The sequence below is a fragment of the Erithacus rubecula genome (assembly GCF_903797595.1).
Source record: "Erithacus rubecula genome assembly, chromosome: 26".
Classification (NCBI taxonomy): Eukaryota; Metazoa; Chordata; class Aves; order Passeriformes; family Muscicapidae; genus Erithacus; species Erithacus rubecula.
In genome coordinates, this window is record NC_136678.1 from 3,316,320 (window position 1) to 3,334,953 (window position 18,634).

Sequence of the window (18,634 nt, forward strand, 5' to 3'; positions counted from 1 at the left end):
GCCTTGGCGTGTCTTGTTTGTGCTCTGCCTGGGCTGGGCATCCTGAGCCTCCTTCCCCTGGCTGCAGCTCCTGCCAGTGCCCTGCAAGGCTGCACCACACTCATCTCCTGTCCCTGCTCTGCCTGGGCTGAGCATCCTGAGCCCTTCTGCAGCTCCTGCCAGTACCCTGCAAGGCTGCACCACACTCATCTCCTGTCCCTGCTCTGCCTGGGCTGAGCATCCTGAGCCCTTCTGCAGCTCCTGCCAGTACCCTGCAAGGCTGCACCACACTCATCCCCCATCCCTGCTCTGCTCCAGCCTCTCTTCAGGAAGGGGCAGATGGAGACCATGCCCAGCAGTGCCCAAGGCAGCCCTCACTACCCCAGGCTGGGCATGAAGGTGCTTCCAGCAGCCCTAGACCCTGCTGGGTCCTGCTCTGGATTTTAGGGCTGTCTCACCTGGATCTGGTGTGCGTTGGATACCTGCCCACCGGCAGGGCGATGCTGCTCCCTGCAGCACAGAGCAGGCATTGGCTCAGGAGCCTCTGCCCACTCCAGCTGTGCCGACAGCCCAGCCAGGAGGAGGAGGAAGCTGAGGAGATGCCAGCAAGCTCCATGGCAGGGCTGGTCCCACCTCACCTGGGCATCTCAAGGATGGCCGTGGGGCTGAAGGGGGCATTCACCTCCTTCCTCAGGGCAGGAGGATGAACTGGGGAGAACATGGAAAAACCAAAAAAAATAACCAGCGGAGTCAGACTCCAATCCCTCTTGGTTTTCTGGGATGAATTTGGTTGGTCCCAGGAGCTTCGGCGCCGTGCGTTTCGGAACAGTTCCAGCCAATCAGAAGGCGGCTCATGATTTCAGTATCTTTAAAAACCAACCAATCAGAAGCTCTCACTGGTTGGGCTTTAAGATCTTGAGGTATCGGCTTTTCGCTCAGAAAAAAAAAAAAAAAAATTCAACTAACGTAGACGAACGGACAACGTCATCTTTCGCTTCACGTTATCTTAGAAGAAAGCGACTATGCAAAATACTCTTCGGAGACAACTCTTAAAAAAATAAAAGCTTGGTCGGAAAATATGTCTGAATCTCTAAGGGTGAGGAGTGAAGGACCAGACGGCAGAATGGCTGGTTGGCTGGTGGAGAGATGGAGACAACGGAGGGTGGATTTATCTGCTGACGGTGACGAGGAGCACACCACAAGACTTAGATTGCCTCCACGTAGTTGGCGGGGTACAGCCCCAGCTGCCCGTTGTCCAAGCGCCCTTTGCACCATCCCTGCTCGTCTTCCTCACCGAGTTTGGTTAGTTCATCACCTGGAGAGGAAGGTGGAAGGGAAGAGATCATTGTGGGTGCTGGAAATTCTCCCCACCCTCCCCTTTTTCTCCCTGGGATGGAGCTGCTGGGGGTTTGCAGGACTCATCACCAGTTTATAGAATAGAAAGGCAAGGGGTGACCCATGAGCCCTCACCTGCCCTGTCCCTTCTTCATTTGGGCTCAGCTCCTGCCTTCCCCTTTCTGACCATTCAACTTCTCAAAGAGCTGGGCCAACTCAGAAATCATTTGAGGGATTTCACACCCACATCTCCAGCAGACGAGCCCCATCCCATCCAGCACTGGCAAGGCACCGTACCTGCTTTGAAGCTGAGCTCATCCTGCTCCTGCCCGTCGTAGTCGTACAGAGCCCGCACCCTCACGCCCTTCCCCGCCGACTCCTCGTCGAAGGGGTTGGCGCCGCCGTTGGCCTCGCTGGTGTTGAAGGAGTTGCTGCCCTCGTCATCGGACCACTCGGCGCTGTAGGTCTGCCCGCGGTCGTGGCTGCTCACGCTGAGATGGGGAGGACAGGGAGGGGTGGCTGTCACCGAGGACATCCAGCCCCACAAATGCTTGCACAGGCACAGGTTGTGCCTCTCACGGCACCTCCCCTCCACGCCAGCCTCACCTCCCGCGCTCGCCCGCCTGAGCCCCCGTGTCGCCCGCGCTGCTGGCGTTGGTCAGGGCCACCCCCTCGCCCTTCTTCTGCTTCTCCTTCCGCGTTATCGTGTGCGTCAGGTCCGGGTTCCACTCCTGCCAGCACAGAGAGACCAACCCCTGAGTGCCCAGCTGCCCCTCAGGGCTGCCAGCACCCAGCTGGGGCGCCCAGCCTCACCTCAAACTGGGGCCAGTTCATGGGCATCCCGGGACCACTGCTGCTGCGGAACCACCGCAGGTCCTCCTGCGCGTCCGACATGCGGATGGTCTGCTCCAGCTCCCGGTACACGTTGGCGTAGCTGCGGGGAGAGACGTGGTTGGGGGTGGCTGCAGGTCAGGGTGGGTCCCAGGGACAGTGTGGGACAGGGACATGCCCAGGCTGTGTCACCCGGGGACAGGTTGTGTGTCCTCCAAGGCACCGGGGGGTGCCAGGCTCCCGCACAGCCTCCTGCCACTCTGGTACCTCTTGGTGACCATCGTGTTGGCCAGCATTCACTGTCCCTACCTGCTGCTCTCAGCCAGGTTCAGGTGCCTCTTGATGTCCAGGAGCATTTCCTTGAGGAAGTTGAGCCTCTTCTCCTCGAACTGCTGGCACTGCTCAAAGACCTGCTCCATGCTCTCGATGTACTGCGGGGTGCACTTGTTCAGCTCATCCAGCACCTTCTCATACTTCTCCTGAGTCTGCAAAAACAACAGGAGGGACCCTGGTTGTACCTCGAGCACCTCAGAGGTCATTTCTGGGTGCTGAGAGGTCTGGTTTGGAGGTCAACAGAGCTGGAGAGCCCAAACTGAGACAGGAGCCTCAATGGGTGCAATCAGCCCCCATAAGTGGGGTGAATCCCTGCCTAGCTCACACTCCCCTGAGCACTGCCTGCAAGTCCTCATCCTTCTCCAGGAGCACAGGGATGGGAAAATGGGAACTGATGGGAAAGGGATGTGGTGGCCATCTCCACTGGTTTCCCTTGCCCAGTGCCCCATGTGTCCAGCACAGAGCAGTGCCTCGCACCTTTTGCACGTCTTGCTTGCACTTTTCCACTTTGTCCTGGAGCTTCTTCTGCTGCTCAGGAGTATTGGACTGATCTGCCTTGCTGTTGGCTTCACGGGTCATGGCCAGCTTCTCCTCCTTGCATGCCAGGTGATAAGCTTTCTTGGCTGTCTCCAGCTGTGGGGAGGACAGGGAAGGGACATCACAATAGTGGTCACAGCTCCTTGCCAACCCCTCTGCCTTTGAGGAGGTGCCACACACCTCTCCCAGCCTGGACTGGGCACAGGGAGCTGGACCTGGGGCCACAGGGATGCCCCAGGACGCTCTGTGCTTCTCTCACCTCCTTGAGCTTCTTGGCCCAGGGCTTCTGCGCTTTCCGGAAGCCATCCTCAGCCTCCTTGGCCTCCTTGAATCCCCCCATGATCTGCTTGTGGTAGGCATCCTTCTGCCAGTTCTTGACCTTCTCAAAGTCATCATTCAGGAGGCTGTTCTTCACCTCCTGGTGCAGCTCGCTCACCTTGTCTGCCTCCGTCATGATCGCCGCCCACGCCTTCTCCAGGCTGCCATACTGGGGACCTGGGGGCCGAGGGGACAGCTGGGGGTCACCCACTGCCCTTACCCCCTCCATTTCTGCCAGGGGAAGCTGTGATGGCACATGGGGACCCAGGGAAGCCATGGTACCTTTCTCGATGAGCTGCCTCCACCTCTTGGACCAGTCGGTGAGCTGCTGGGCGTAGGACTTCTCGATCTTGGCGCGCTCGTGCACGCAGTTCATGAGGTCATTGCAGAGCCGGTGTCCATCATCGATCCTCTTCACTGTGCGCTTGTAGTTCCCCACCTGGGATGGGCACGGGGACAGGCAGGTGTGGGGGCTGTGACCACCCTGCCTGGGGTGGCTACAGGGGAAGCAACAGGCATTTTGGGGGGGCAGGGATGGATTTTTGGGTTGGGGCTGCTCAAACCCACAACCCCTCTGTCACTCAGGAACAGCCAGGAGTGAGACCACGGGCAGAGCCAGCTCAGACACAGAGACACCACAGCAGGGATGCTCTAAGGCAGAGGAGGGAGGGCAGGGGACACCCTGGGGAGCAGTGACATGGTGGTGGGGTCTGTGGGAGGAGAGGATGGCCGGGAGCAGGACTCACCTCCCAGAAGCTGTCGGTTGTTTCCTCGGCGGCCGACGCCGACTCGTCGTAGGAACCCGACATGGCTCCCGGCGTCAGAGCAGGCGCTGGGGGTTTCCTGGGCAAACACCAGCCTCATGCACTGAGGGGACAGGAGAGAGGAGTCAGGGGACTGCAGGGGACCCCCATTCCTCCTGCCAACAGCTCTGTGGAATGAGCATCCAGGTACAGGGGACAGGCATGGGGGCAGTGCCTGTTCCAGCTCTGCACCCACAGACTCCTGCAGTGCCCACCACCCACTTGATGCCATCCAAACACCCCCAGAGGCAGCGGTGCTGGCAGGGAATCGTGAGGAGCAGCACAGTGGGTGTTTACTGGGCCAGGCCTGGCTCAGCACTGGGAGCTGCTGGGCCTGGGGCCATGGCTGGGTCAGGGGATGCGCCGCCCAAGAAATTCTCGTCCTGATATTCCACCCTAATCCGTGCTGATCTTCAGAAAAACGGCATCCCCGGAGCGTCACGTGGCCCTGCTGTGAGGCTTAACCCTTTGCCACTCTGCTGAGAGCTGGGAGGGGGCTGGTGGCTGGGGGTGGCATTGCATGAGGACAGAGTGGTGGCTCTTTCCTAGGTGTTCTCATCATCCCCATCCTGACCTGGATTTGGACAGTGTTTCCACAGGAAAGCACTGGGGCTATCCTGCATGGCATCTGCCACCGGGGTGGGGACAAGGTGGCCACGAGCAGCTCAAATTTCCTCCTTCCCAAAAGGGATGTGGGAGATGGACGTGGCTGTGAACCTCACATACCAACCCTTCCTTGGGGAGGTGGAATGGTCAGAGGGAGGCCAGGCTGCCTGTGCCCTGTCCTGGGGTGGGAGGGCAGGGCTGGGGACACAGGGTCCCGTGGGGAGCACTGGTGAGTGCCCACGCTCTCCAGCTGTGTGCACAGCTGGACCTGAGGTGTCCCCAGGCTGGGGCAGGGCGTAGCCCCAGGAGGACGGGGATCTCAAACAGTTACTGGAGCGCAGCGCAGGGCTCGCTGTGCTGGAACTAACAGGGCCTGGCAGGGATTTAGTGATATAACCAGGGAGGCACCAATCCCCTCCACCCTCCCCAGACGGTTAAAAATAAACGCATGACTGTCCCTCGCTCAGCCGCCGAGACGCAGATGGATGGGGGACAGCAGCGTCCCCCTGCAGCTGGCAGCACACAGTGCCTGCCTGCCTGGCACCCACAGCACCACCACCACTGCTACTGGCACCCACGGCACCACCACCACTCCTACTGGCACCCACGGCACAGCCACTGTCCCTGCCTGCCACCCACAACATCACAGTGCCTGGCATTCATGGCACCACCACTGCTACTGCCTGGCACCCATGGCATCATCACCAGCACTGCCCCTGTCCCTGCCTGGCACTCACAGTACCAACACTGCTTCTGGCTGGCACCCACAGCACTGCCACCACCACTGCCTGGCAGCCATGGCACCAACATCATTCCTGTCTAGCACCCACAGCACCACCACTGCCACTGCCTGGCACCCATAGCACTGTCATTGTCACTGCCTGTCACTCACAGCCCCATCACTGTCACTGCCTGGCACTCACAGCACCAACACTACTCCTGCCTGGCACCACAGCATGACCACTGTCCTTGGCACCTACAGTGCCACTCTGCTCCTGCCTGGCACCACAGCACTGCCCTCCCCACCCCAGCACCCGCAGGCTGCCCTGGTGCACCTGCAGTGGTGACAGAGCCCCTGGTGGCACAGCCCCAGGGGACCCTGCAGGCGCTGTGTGCATCATGCCCCTGAAAGCCGCGGGCACAGCGCAGTGCCCAGTCTGTGCCCCTGGGTTTTGCTGCAGACACTGCTCTGGCATGGCAAGGGCACCCTCAGGGTGACACCTCCAGCATGCCAGGGCTGGGGACTGCAGGGAGGTGGGTGTACCCCAGGGCCCTCGGGCACAGTGCCAGCCCCAGCTGCCCCCAGCGAGCCGCTCGTGCCACGGGGCGCTGCGGACGTGGCTGCTGCAGCTCCCTCCCCGAGCCACTACCTGGCCCGAGCCGCAGCCCGGGGGTTATTTTTGGCTCTGCATCACTCCCCAGCTATCGCTGCCTCCTCAGTGCCACTCTCCTGCCACGCACCCCCACGCGCGGCCCCCCTCGTGCCTGTGCCCCCCCCCGTGCCAGGCCGCCTGTGCCACACGTGCCAGCCCCTGCCAGCCCGTGCCAGCCCCTGCCAGCCCCCGGCCCTGCTGGCACAGCCCATCACCTCACATCAGGGCACTGGCGGTGATGCCTGGCGCCTGCAGAGCGTGGAGAGCTGCCAGCCCCAGCCACGCGCTGCCACTCGGCCCGGGGGGCTCTGCTGCAGCCCCTCGCTCCCACGGAGCTGCCAGGGAGCAGCCACGGGGTGTTTGGCATCAGGTGATGGTGGGGTTTGTCCCAGCTCCTGCTCCACGTGCCCTTGGGCTGCTCCTGCAGAAGGGGCCCCCCTGTGTGTCTCTGCTGTCAGCCTGCTCGGTGCTGAGCGCTGACACGACTCTCCTCAGCCTCCAGGCAGCTCCTGCTGTCTCGCTGCTGCAGGGGGGTGTCTGCCCTCTGTGGGGGCCAGGCTGTGGCCGTGGCCCTGTGCAGGCAGGAGGCTGCTGCAATGCAGAGGCTGGTGCTGCTGACACTGTGGGCAGGGCATGGGCAGCTGCCTGCACCCCCATGGCAGAGCCCTGGATGGCAGAACCCTGTCCCCAGCCAGGTGGGACAGTCCAGTCCTGCTGTCCCCTGCTCCCAGGTTGCTCTCTCCAGGTGTCTTTGCTGTCCTAGACCCAGCATCTCTCCTGCAGCCAAGAAGCAGGGATGGGGATGTCACACTCCTGCCTCTGGGCACATTGGCTGAGCCTGGTGGGGACCAGGGGTAGGAGTGGCTGCAGAGCCTCTGGTGCAGGTTCCACTGCTGCAAAGACCCCCTGGCTAAGGCAGGATGCAGGCAGATGCACTGCAAGGAGAGGAGCAGAGCACAGAGAGAGATGGTGCCCCCATACCAGTCCCCACCCTGACCACAGGCAGGAGGTTCACACCAGGTGTGAGGCCCATTGCTGGGAGGGCAGTGACCATTGCTGAGAGCATCCAGGGCAGGGGAAGCCACACTGGGAGCTGCACTGGTCTGTGGGAATCCAAACAAATGGGCTGGGCCTCGGGCTTTTGGCCACAGAAAAGGTCATTTGCTCTCCCTTAGCACAGGGCTGCTTGAGGGTCCATTTCAGGGTGCAGAGCCAATGCCACTGTGATGCACCACTGTGGCCACATGACACTCTAGTAGCAAAGACAAATGGGTTCAGCTGAGGAAGTCCAGAGGATCCTGGCAACAGCATCTCCCACCATGTTCTGGGGCTGCATCCACCATGGGTACCAGGGCCCATGTGCTGCTCCCAACACATGGGGGCTGATGTGGCCACATATGGAAGGTGAAGTGGCCAGATATGGGGGATGAAGTGGCCACACATGGGGGATGAAGTGGCCACACATGGGGGGTGAAGTGGCCAAGGCACAGCAGAAGGTCCCAGGGAAAACCCGTGATACCAACGTGTGTCACAAGAGGCTTTGCAGGTGCAGGAGCTGTGCCTGGTTTCTGCTCAGCTCTGACCCAGAGGAGCTGCTGTGGGATTCCCACCTCAGGGCTGGTCCATGTGTCCCATGGGGCTGGGGAGGGTCAGAGTCAGGGAGCATGGAAGGGTTTGACTGTGGTGTGGCTCCCTCCAGAACCCCCATGTGGACCCTGTAAGGAAATGGTTAAGTGGGTGCTGCTGATTCACACTGGCAGCTCTGCACCAGCAGTGCCCAGGGCTCAGGGCTGAGCCTCAGCACCCATCCTGCCCCCTCATCATCAAACCAAGCCCAATGCCAGGTGAGCCTGGGCCCTCCCAGGGTACTGTCTCCATGGGATCAGGCCTATGTAGGGTCCCTCCTGCATTCCCTGGCAAAAACCCTTTGGCTGCAATATGAGCAGGGCTGGAGCCCTTGGGCAAAGAGCCAAATCCAGAATCGTGGGTGATTCTCCATGGGATTTCAGCCAGAGCAGCACCCTGGGGCTGCCTGGGACCTGCTGTGGGTGCAAGGGCAGCAGGACCCTGGCTGGGGCACATAGGTAATAGTGAGAAACTTCTGGGAGCCACTTTTCCAACAATCCCGGGTGGAATGTGCCTATGGAAGCCTCCTTGTTTCCATCAGGGTCATCTGCATTGATGGGGGGATAGGAGGCCTGGGAACCTGCTGGACCCTCTGGGGTCAGGGCTTGTGTGCTCCCCCAGACCAGAAAGGAGGTTCAGTGACCCAGGAGCAGCACCAGGAGCCTGTGCAAAGCCAGGAGGCCACCGGGGGCCAGGTGCTGCCAGGTTGCAGCAGCCAGGGGAGACACATTTGCTCCAAGCCCTGGCACTGATCTGCTTCATAGCTCATGTGGGCTCTGCAGAGACCTTCCCCTTCCCCCTGCATTCCCAAAATCCCCCTGCTCAGGGCACCCATTAATATTCCAGGGATTTTAGGAACCTTGTGCAAAAATTTCTGGAAGCTGGCTTGGCATTTGCAGATAACGCAAGTGTCTCTCCAGGGGAGCCTGCAGCCCAGCTCGGGGACAGAGGATGTGCCGGGAATGCGGATGGGGAATGTGGATGGGGATCCCGGGAGGGGCAGCAGCAGCAGGATTGCCAACTCCCTGCGTGTGCTCAGCCTGGGGAAGGGAGAGGGGGCTCAGCCTCAGCTGGGGGTTCCACTGGCCGCCCAGCTCTGCAGCTCTGCCTCATCCTGCCGCCTCGGCTCGCCGCGGTAAACAAGGCTGCTCGGACACCGAGCAGGGATTTGTGCGGTCCCGGGAGCCGCGTTTAGGCAGAAATCCAAAGATGAGGTTTGCAATTAAAGCCAGAAGTGGCAAACAGGGATGGTGGAGGATACGGCGGTGCCATCCCCCCGCTCCCGCATCAGGGAGGGGGGAAGCGGAGCGTCACGCGCTGGCACGGGGGTCCCGTCCCCTGAGCCTTGGTGGGATGGACCCGGAGCTGGTGGTGACAGTAGGCAAATGGGGCTGCTGGGAGCAGGAGAGCTGGAGGGGCAGCGGAATTTCAACTGTCTGTGCTGGGGAAGCAGACTTGGATCCAGAGAGGACAGGAAAGTGGGGAGATGGGGGCAGCAGCAAGGGAGAAGCTGGGGTGGCACTGCTGAAAGGAGGGGGTTCAGCGATGGGGTTGATGTGGGCAGGGGAACAGCCATGACAGGGACAGCACAAGCTCCCCGCATTAATTGCAGTAGGGGAAACTGAGGCACAAATCCAGGAGTGCGGCAGCACTGCAGAAGGGGTGTCCCTTTCCTCAGCACCCCACTAGACACAAGGAGGGGGTGAAGGTCATAGACCCCCCCAACCTCCCTGGCTTGCAGAAGTGATCAGGAGACACTGTGTCCCGCCGGGGGGTGCAAAGCCATGCCTTACTGCCCGCTCCTCGCACAGCACCCCCCGCGCCGTGCCCCCATCCCCGAAAGGAACCCCGGCATCCCGCACCCCATCCCCGCAAGGAACCCGGGTATCCCGCAGCCACCCCCGCAAGGGACCGGGTGTCCCGCACCCATCCCCGCAGCGGCCCCGGCTGCCCCCGCGGGGGCCGCGCTCACCTGCCGGGGGCCGGGGGGGCCGGGGGGGCCCGGGGCCGGGGCTCCGCTCGCTCCGCTCCGCTCGCTCCGCTCCCGCCGGGCAGCGGCGGCGCGCACGGCCGCGGGCACGCGCCTGCCCGAGCCGCCCGTTGCCATGGCAACCGGGATGGAGCCGCTGCTGCGAAAATCATCGGGGGGGGGGAGGGGGGAATGGACCCCCCCCCATCCATCCCCGTGCCCGCTCCCACCCCGAGGTTCCGCACTGCCGCCACCCCCGCAGGACCCGCCGGGCACAGACCCTCGCCCGGGGCACCCAGAGGCTGCGGCCCGGGGGGGTGGGTGTCGGGATCGGGCCCGGGCTCTGTTGGGGCCTAACCGGACTCGTTCCCCCTGGCGGGGGGGCTTTTTGGGGGACCCCCCCCCCCCCCGGTGCTTCCTGTTCCTGTTATCCCGGGGGTCGTTGTCCCTCCCGCACGGGACGGGACAGAGCCATGCACTCCCTCCCTCCTGTCCCAGCCTCTCTGTCACCCCCGTGGTTGCAGGGGGGGTTTTGGGGCTGAGCCACAGCTTTTGCAGGAACAAACACCCCAAAACGCCTTCGGAGAGGCAGCCGGTGCCGCCTCCTTGCCAAATGTGCCAGCTGGGAACAGGCGGGCAAGAGAATCAGGAACAGAGTTTTTTTTTCCCCCGGCAGGGCTGGGGAAGGGGGTGAGGGGGCTGCACTCCCCAAGGCTTCTCGGAGGGGAGCAGGGCAGCTCCCCCTCACCGCCATCTGCTCATCTGCCTCCTTCCAAGCCCCGGGGCTCACGCCCGGGGTCACCGGGGCTTGTTACGGGATGGGAGTCCCGGGGGCAGAGGGGGCTGAAAGCCGTCGGGAATTTGGCAGGATGCGGGTGGGGGTGATGACAGGCTCCCCGACACTGCGCCTGCATCCCCCCGCTAGCGGGGGATGTCAGGGAAATTAAAAGCCAGCAGGAGACGAGAGCGTCCAGGCGAGTAACCGAAGCCGCTGCAGAGCCGCAGTAATGAGGCTGCCGGGGCCGCCGCCGCCGGGATCGGGTTGCCCAGAGAATGCGACCCGGTCCCGGGGGGCTCTGCCGGCCTCCGACGCCGGCTCAGCTTTCCCCTAACAAGCACCTTCGACTGCCTAATGAAGCTCGGTGGGGCTCTCCAGCCCGCCTGCCTTCCGGCTCCTTCCAGCTCCGTGCCACCCGAGCCAGCCCATTTCATGGCCAGACAGAACGGCCCCCGGAAGGTTTCACGCCCTCCAGCAGCTGGGGTGAGACCCCGGTGATTTAATCCCAAACAGGAGCGGGATGGATGGATGGTTTTTTCAGGAGATGGGGACCTTTGCCTGTTGGCATTTCAGGGTGCTGAATAACTGGTCATGGTCCTTTCAAGCAGTGAGTTGGCAGTTCTCAGCACAGGGTCACTGCTTGGATGTCCCAGCTGTCATCTGCCCTGACAACATCCCTGCTGCAGAGAGGAAAATGTCCTTGGCATTAAACATTCGGTGACAAACACTCTCCAGGATGGTGATGGGGGGACCCCAATGACTTGGGGGGTCTCCCACCGCAAAGAGCCATTGCCACCAGCTTTGTGGTCTGTGCAGGTGGCACCAGCTCAAGTCTCCTTCCCTGCAGTTTGGGCTGTTCCATGAAGGGAGCAGGTGGGAGCTCTGCCTCCTCAGTTCCTTCACCAAAAACTCGGTCACGACAAACTTTTCCCCGGCTCTCACCATCCCACCGTTTACTGTTTTCAGTGGTAAGTCACTTCTCCTGCTGTAAATGAGCTTCCTTGTGGGAAGCAGCAGACGGTATTGGCAGGAAATAAGCCCTGATTTATCGGGCCACTTGCCGCTCTGGAATTACAGCTCCATGAGCACAAACGGAGAAGTCGGAGAGCACATGAGCCCACACCGCGATCCCGGCGGCTGCTGGAGCCACAGCGGGCAGGAATGAAGAGGTGTCACCAGGGATCAGCCGCCTGCCCATCAGCCGGGCAGGAGTGCCGGCATTCGCACGAACGAGGGGGTTTCGAGCACAGCCAGCTCCCGTCTGCCTCCCCAGCAAGGAATGGAAAATGTGTTCCCTAAATCCCGGCAGAGCCCCGAGTTATATCTTTTTGGGAGCAATGGGAGAATGGGCGGTTCAGGGAAGACTGGTGTGGATGGGGACAGAGAGCATCCCAGGCATCCCGAGCCCATTCCTGCGCTCCACTGCCTCTTCCCTGGGGCTCGGGGGGCCGGATGGGGCCAGAGCCCCACGCTCGCCCCATGCCCGGGCTGCGTCGCCGCTGCGGATGTGCCGCCGGCCCCAGGAGCCCTCCGGGGAGCTGGGAGAATGCAAGCGCTACTTTGCATCTCTAATTAGCCGCGGAGGATAATTGGCGGCTCTGCGGCAGACAGGCAGCCATTGTGGAGGGCCCCGCGCCGGGCAGGTGCTCCCAGAAACCCAAATCCCACCGAAACAATCCCCTTCTTGTCTGCCTGTGACCGGCCGGGGCATCCTCCGAGCCCTGCCGGGGAAGGGGCTGGGGCTGGGACATAAAGGCTTCATTTTTCCTGGGAAGTAGCGTGGAGCTGGCTGCAGGCAGCTGCCTGAGGAGCCCATACATTGCACCCACGGCCACCACAGTGGTGCTGGGACTCGCTGCCTCCGGCTGGACACTGGTCTGGCTACCCCCGCAGGCTGCCAGCTGAATGCGGCCTCTCCTCCTCCAGGATCACCTGCAGGAGCTCAGCAGGTCTGGAGTTTGCCTTCAAGGTGTTGCACAAACGCCGGCCAGGCTGGCAGCCCCGGGACAAAGTCTGTCCCAGAGCTGTGCCAGGTGCTGTGCTGGAGGAGCCTGGCTCCATCCCCGTGCCATCCCGCCCTGGCAGGGAGCAGCACAGATGGGGACAGGGCATTCCCAGCGAGGGGATCCCACTTAAAGCCGGGCTTTGGGCTCAGGACGTGGCCCTGGTTGGTGCTGACGCGCTTTGCTGATGTCCCTTCTCGCCCTGCCCTGTGCACGTCACTGTCGCTCCCTGCCAGTGCCTGGGCTCCCTTCCCTCAATCCTTTCACGGTTAAATCCCGCTCCGGTCCTGCCGCAGCCCCTCCGGCGGCCGCACACCCTGGGAGGGGAGGGAGGGAAGGGAAAGAAAGCGGCCAGGGTGGCAGAGATCAGTGCAGTCCCCGGGGCAGGGCAGCACCTCCAGCACTGACCTGGTGAATTCCCCGATTTTCTCTGCGCTCCTGCAAAGGGAACACAAAACCCCAGGAGGTGGGAAGGCTTCGGGAGCCGCAGAGCCTGATCTCTGCTGTGCTGCGGCCACAGCCTCGACCGGGACTTTTGGCTTAGGGATGGGGCTTGCCCCGGGAAGGCGAGGCGGGGGCTGAGGGATGCGGGAGCAGCCGGTGAGGCTGCCGGGAAAGCTCTAATCCGTTTAGCAAAGCACTTGCTTTGCCATTTCCGAGTCAGGAGGTGCAGGAGCTGTGAGGAGGAGATGCAGCAGAGGCAGGGACAGGGACAGCGACAGCGTCCACGGGCAGCATGTCCGGGTCAGCAGGGACAGCTCCTGCCCAGCGGGACGAGCGGGGTGTGCGTTTCTCCCGGGGTGTGCGTTTCTCCCGGGGTGTGCGTTTCTCCCGGGGCATGCCGCAATTGTCGCAGCATCCTGGGGGTCACCCTGTGGGAGCTTCGCCCCATGCTGCCCCCGAAAGGAAGAAAGGAGGGGACGACACGGTACAAAGCCTCAGGATGGCACCGGGCAGCTCCAGGAATGCGGCGCATCCCTCGCTCCCTCCCGTTCCCCACCCGGCACGGTCCGGCACAAGTTGGAAATCACTTAGCACGGGTCGGGCGCGGGTTCCTTTCCCAGCGCAGGGCGCGGACCCGGTTCAAACAGCGGAGGGGACAGCGCTGTCACAGCGCCCCGACCCCCGGCATCCCCCGTGCCCCCCGGGGACAGCCCTCCGCCCCCCGCCTCCGGTACCTCGGGGCCGCGGGGACAACGGCGGAGCCTCTCCCGGGGCCGGCGCTGCGCATCGCGGGCAGGTCGCGGCAGATGGGGCGGAGGGAGGGGGTAAAGATCAGCTCGGAGATTAGGGCGGCATTTTTAGCCGACCAATCCCCGGCCCGGCGCGGAGGCTCCTCGGCCGCGCAAGGTGACAACGCGAGGATGGCAATAAGCCCCGGGGGTCCCCGCGCCTCCCCCTGCCCCTCTTGCTGTCCCCATCCTGGCGATGCCATGTGCCAAATGCCCGGCGTGTTTAGCGGGGCAGCGGGGCCGTGTCCCCTTCCCCGCTGTCCCCGCTCCTGTCGCTCCCAGGGGTTCAAACCCCCGAACAAGGCGGGACAGACCCAGGCTGGGGGGACACGGCTGCAGTGCCACCCCCCGGAACGAGAGCCCTCAGATGGGGGTCGGGGGACTCCGGGCTCCCAGCGCGTGTTTTGGGGAACAGAGAACGGCGGTGCCTCCGGGAGCCTCGAGCGCTTGGCTCTCCGGGACCCCGGGCAGGGCTTTACAGCCCCGCTCCCGAGGACACCGCGGGGAGCTGCGGGTGACACGGCTGGGGACATGTGGGGGTGTCACGGCTGGGGACATGCGGGGGTGTCACGGCCGGGGTGGCACGAGGAGGGGGGGCTGCTGACCCCATCAGGCACCACAACGGGCTGCCCGTTCTCAGGTGGGAGGGGGCCTGCGCTCCGCTCAGGCAGCGCCGCGGCCACCCTCGCCGCTCGGGGCCTTTCGCACGGCGGAAGCGGCGGTCTGGCGCACGCGCAGCCCTTTCCGCTCGGGCCCCGCCGCTGCCGCCACGGTGAGGCCGCGCTCGGGCCATCGGCCGCGCATCGCCGCCATCCCGCCGCCCGGAGCCTCCCGCGGGGCATCGCCGCCATCGGGGCTCCGGGCCCGGCTGGGCGGGGAGGGAGGGGTTGGGATTGGGATACCGGAGGTGCAGCTTTGGCACCGGGGCCTTCCGGCCCAGCGCTGCCGCGGGGGTTCAGTGATGCCCGAGCACGGAGAGCCCCGCGCGCCCCGGGCCCGGGGAATTCTCGGCTCCGGCTGCCGGAGGGGCGAGAGGCTCCCCCGAGCCGCGGCCCTGCCCCGCCTGTGCCCGTGTCCCGCTGTGACCGGCACCGGGCGGTGCGCGGGGTGATTTAATGAGCAAAAGCTGCGGCTGCTCGGTTTTCCTTCCCCGAGAAGAGCGTCCCGGGGCAGCTCGGGGGGCGCTGGGGTCACCCAGCAGGGTTCTGTGCAGTGTTGGTACCCAAACGTCACCGAGCCCTGTTTCCTGTGCTCTCTGCAGATGTTGATGCCCAAGAAGAACCGAATCGCCATCTATGAGCTGCTGTTCAAGGAGGGGGTGATGGTGGCCAAGAAGGACGTGCACATGCCCAAACACCCCGAGCTGGTGGACAAGAACGTGCCCAACCTGCACGTGATGAAAGCCATGCAGGTGCGAGGGGCTGCGGGCACTGGGGGTGTCGGTCCTTGGGGTGTGCTGCATGTGGATTGTTCCCATTCCCCTGCTGGAGCAGCTGGGAGAGGCTCGGCTCTAACTGGGAGTAACTGGGAGCTGTCTCTGCAGTCCCTCAAGTCCCGGGGGTACGTGAAGGAGCAGTTTGCCTGGAGACACTTCTACTGGTACCTGACCAACGAGGGCATCCAGTACCTGCGGGATTATCTGCACCTGCCCCCCGAGATCGTCCCGGCCACGCTGCGCCGCAGCCGCCCCGAGACCGGCAGACCCCGGCCCAAAGGTCAGCTGGGCTGGGCACAGGGGTGCTGGGGAGGGGGGGATTGGCTGTAAAATTGTCAACAGAGCAAGGAAGTGTGGCTGGGGTTTATGGCTTTTGTACCTGCTGTGCCCCAAGAGGGATGGGGAGAGCTGGGATCCACAGGGACATGCTCACAGTGCCTGCTGAGATTGGGGTGTGGTGGGGGTACTGTCCAGGGCTGTGTGTCCCACTCTGCCTCCCCCACAGACACTGAAGGTGCTGCTGGAACAGGGCTTGTTGTGAAAGGATAGCAGCAAATGTGTGGTGGAGGAACAGCAGAACCCACAAAAGTGCTGAGGGGTTTGGAGCATCTCTCTGTGAGGAGAGGCTGAGAGACCTGGGCCTGGTTAGTCTGGAGTGGAGACAAATAGCCACAGGTATCTGCAGGGGATGTAGCAGAGGATACTGCCAGACTCTGTTTGGTGCCCAATGACAAGGAACAGTGGCCAGAAACTAAAATACAGCAACTTCCACCTCAACATGAGGAAGAACTTTCCCTGTGGGTGGCAAAACACTGGAGCAGCTGCTCAGGAAGGGTGTGGAGTCTCCTCTGGAAACATTGCAAACCCACCTGGACGTGTTCTAGTGTCACCTGCTCTGAGTGACCCTGCCTTGAGAGGGGCTGAACTGGATGATCTCCAGATCAGCCCCCAGCTGCTCTGTGATTCTGTGTGTTGGACTTGCAGCTCTGATTTTCTCTTGATTTTTCACACCCCTGAGTGCAGGGGGTGTAGCCAGATGTGCTCTGGCTCTGGGGGCTCACATGGGTTGTGCTTTTTTGCTTCTGAGCCACACTGGGAGCCAGAGCTGGGGCCAGGGAGTGCTGAGAGTTCATCCCCAGCTGCTGCAGTTTGTGTCTGAGCCAAACAAAACGGGAGCATCACCTGTTTCAAAGGAAGGAATTGCAGAGAAACTGGGAAGATGCTGCTTTCTTTGATCTCTGAGTTGCTTAGATGTTCCAAGATTTGTTCTTTACATGCTGTGTTTATCCAGTGAGCTGAAGGAGCTGCATCCCTGCTGGAAGGGAGGGAGAGGTGGCAGCTGGCTGGGGTTTTGTGCAGGAGGAGTTGTGTGTGGTGTCACAGCCTTGTCCTGGTGCTGCAACCCTCCTCAGCCCCATCTGGGCAGGGATATTTGGAAAGGCTGCACTTGGTGCTCTTTTTTGTTATGGATGACCTGCCTGAGGCAGCCTGGGAGCCACAGAGGTGGTGCAGTAAAAGAATTACTACAAGAATTGGGTTTTTGTATGCCTGGGGATCTGCAGGAGGACACTGGGATGTGCCAGGCACAGCCACCCCTCAGTGGGGTGACTGTGGCTCCAGGGACACATCCCAGTCCCTGAGAGGTGGTGGTCCCACCATGGCTGGGTGTTCCTGCAGGTGTTTTGTCTGCTGTTAATCTGAGATCCCACAGATAATCTGCTTCTGCTGTCATGAGGGTGTTTTGTGGGGGGATTTGGGGACTGGCAGTGTGGCTGTTCCAGGATGGGGTCAGAATTCTGTCCTGCACTTTGTCACTCATCTATGCACAGGCTTGTAGGACATGGCAGATTCCCAGTATTCCTGAGATTTTTACTAACAATGTTCACTAGTTTGATGACCAGAAGACTGTTGAGATGATGCTGTAACCCCACTTCTCACATCATTTAACTTCCACCCTGCCACAAGCTGGAACCCTTGAGCAGATTTCACCCTTTAAGTGAAGTTTCCTGTACTAAATCACTGTTTTCCTTAGGTTTATTGTCGCTGAGCTGCCCCAGGTGCAGCACTGCTGGCACCCCTGCTGCTGTTGATCACCTTGGGGTGCAGGAGGAGCAGGGGGTGCCTGGCAGAGCTGGGCAGTGTGTGAGGCTGTGTCTGTGCTGCAGGTCTGGAGGGCGAGCGGCCGGCGCGGCTGACGCGGGGCGAGGCTGACCGGGACACGTACCGCCGCAGCGCCGTGCCACGTGAGTGCCCCCCGGGACACCTGGCACAGCTCTAGGGCTCCTCTGAAGGACAAAAGGGCAAGATGAAACTTTGGGCATAGCTTAGAGTCTGCATGTGCAGAGTTCAGATGGGAGGTTTGCTTGAGTTGGGGATTTTTCTGGGCTTGGTTCAATAACTCTCAAACATGCTCAGTTTAAGCTGTTTCACTTTGTTGTGTTTAGCCCCAGCTTTAGTTCTGTGGGATGGTGGAAACTTTGCTCCCAGGCAGGAGCACTGTGCTGGGCAGGGGGTTCTGTGGGCACTGACTCCTCCTCTCTCTGCAGCTGGTGCTGACAAGAAGGCTGAGGCTGGTGCTGGAGCAGCCACGGAATTCCAGTTCGTGAGTATTTCCATTTGAAATTTGCTTCCTTTGTTGAAGGCTTTGATGGGAGAAGGTGGAAGGTCCTGCCTGTAGGACTCTGTGTCAGAGAGGCTGGAAACTCTCACCCTTCACATGCAGCTTGCTCATTGTGGGGAAAGGATGTGGTGGGACAGAAACAAGTGACAGCTTTGAGAGCAAGCTGGCCTCTTTGGAGATCCATGATTTTATACTTCAAAAATATAAGTATTTTAGGTGTGATCACAGAGCTGGCTGGAATGGGTTCAACCAGGTGATGTTGGTGGCACTCACCTGGCTGACCTGACCATGAAAGAGCTTTGATGTTTGTTCTTGCTGTCATTGCTTGACATGATTTCTCACACTCTCCTTTTGCTGTTGCAGAGAGGTGGATTTGGTCGTGGACGTGGTCAGCCCCCGCAGTAGAACTTCGTGCTCATGTTTTGTGTATAATAAAAGAGGTGAAAATGCCACTGGGTTCATGCCTGTGTCTCTCTGAAGTGCACAAACAGAGCTCACGAAGCACAGCGTGACTCACATCTTTGGTATCTGGAACAGCACTTTGGGAGTGATTAAATACAGGTTCTAGTGATGGAACTCTCCAAGTTTAGGGGGTGTGGAGGTGAGTCCTGAGGAATGTGGGAGCGTTCCTGTCTGCCCAGGGCCAAGCTGATTCCCAGCACTGCAGCAGGGCTGGGCTGGGATTGAGCTGTTGTGCAGAGGGAGAGCTCAGCTTTGCCAGCCCGTGGCCCTCTGATGGGGACACAGCCCGCGTGGGGCAGGTCCGCGTGTCCTGCAGTGCTGCGCTGTCACCTGCGCTGTCACCTGCGGGGACTGAGGGCGGGGTTGGGGCAGCGCCTGGTGGGGGCGAGTGGCG

General features: G+C 61.7%; 2 protein-coding genes across 3 annotated transcripts; one reads left to right on the plus strand and one right to left on the minus strand.

Annotated features, from left to right (window-relative positions):
* Nucleotides 1-968: 968 nt before the first annotated feature.
* Nucleotides 969-13,854, minus strand: PACSIN1 (protein kinase C and casein kinase substrate in neurons 1). Of its 2 annotated transcripts, none has more exons than XM_079326989.1 (10): nucleotides 13,670-13,854; nucleotides 4,080-4,200; nucleotides 3,616-3,772; nucleotides 3,275-3,510; nucleotides 2,956-3,111; nucleotides 2,455-2,630; nucleotides 2,128-2,248; nucleotides 1,921-2,045; nucleotides 1,612-1,805; nucleotides 969-1,294 (listed from the first exon to the last, which is right to left on the minus strand). In XM_079326989.1, the coding sequence occupies exons 2-10, from the start codon at nucleotides 4,140-4,142 to the stop codon at nucleotides 1,185-1,187; spliced, it is 1,338 nt and encodes a 445-aa protein (XP_079183115.1). In that variant the 5' UTR covers nucleotides 4,143-4,200; nucleotides 13,670-13,854; the 3' UTR covers nucleotides 969-1,184. The 2 variants fall into 2 exon arrangements, with proteins under 2 accessions (XP_079183115.1, XP_079183116.1); XM_079326990.1 differs by lacking the exon at nucleotides 13,670-13,854 and adding an exon at nucleotides 9,714-9,805.
* Nucleotides 13,855-14,355: 501 nt separating this feature from the next.
* LOC306812543 (small ribosomal subunit protein eS10) lies at nucleotides 14,356-18,228 on the plus strand. The gene is made up of 6 exons (XM_079327252.1): nucleotides 14,356-14,495; nucleotides 14,985-15,134; nucleotides 15,267-15,438; nucleotides 17,324-17,401; nucleotides 17,705-17,760; nucleotides 18,142-18,228. Exons 2-6 carry the CDS (start codon nucleotides 14,985-14,987, stop codon nucleotides 18,181-18,183), a joined length of 498 nt encoding a protein of 165 aa, XP_079183378.1. The 5' UTR covers nucleotides 14,356-14,495; the 3' UTR covers nucleotides 18,184-18,228.
* Nucleotides 18,229-18,634: the final 406 nt, after the last annotated feature.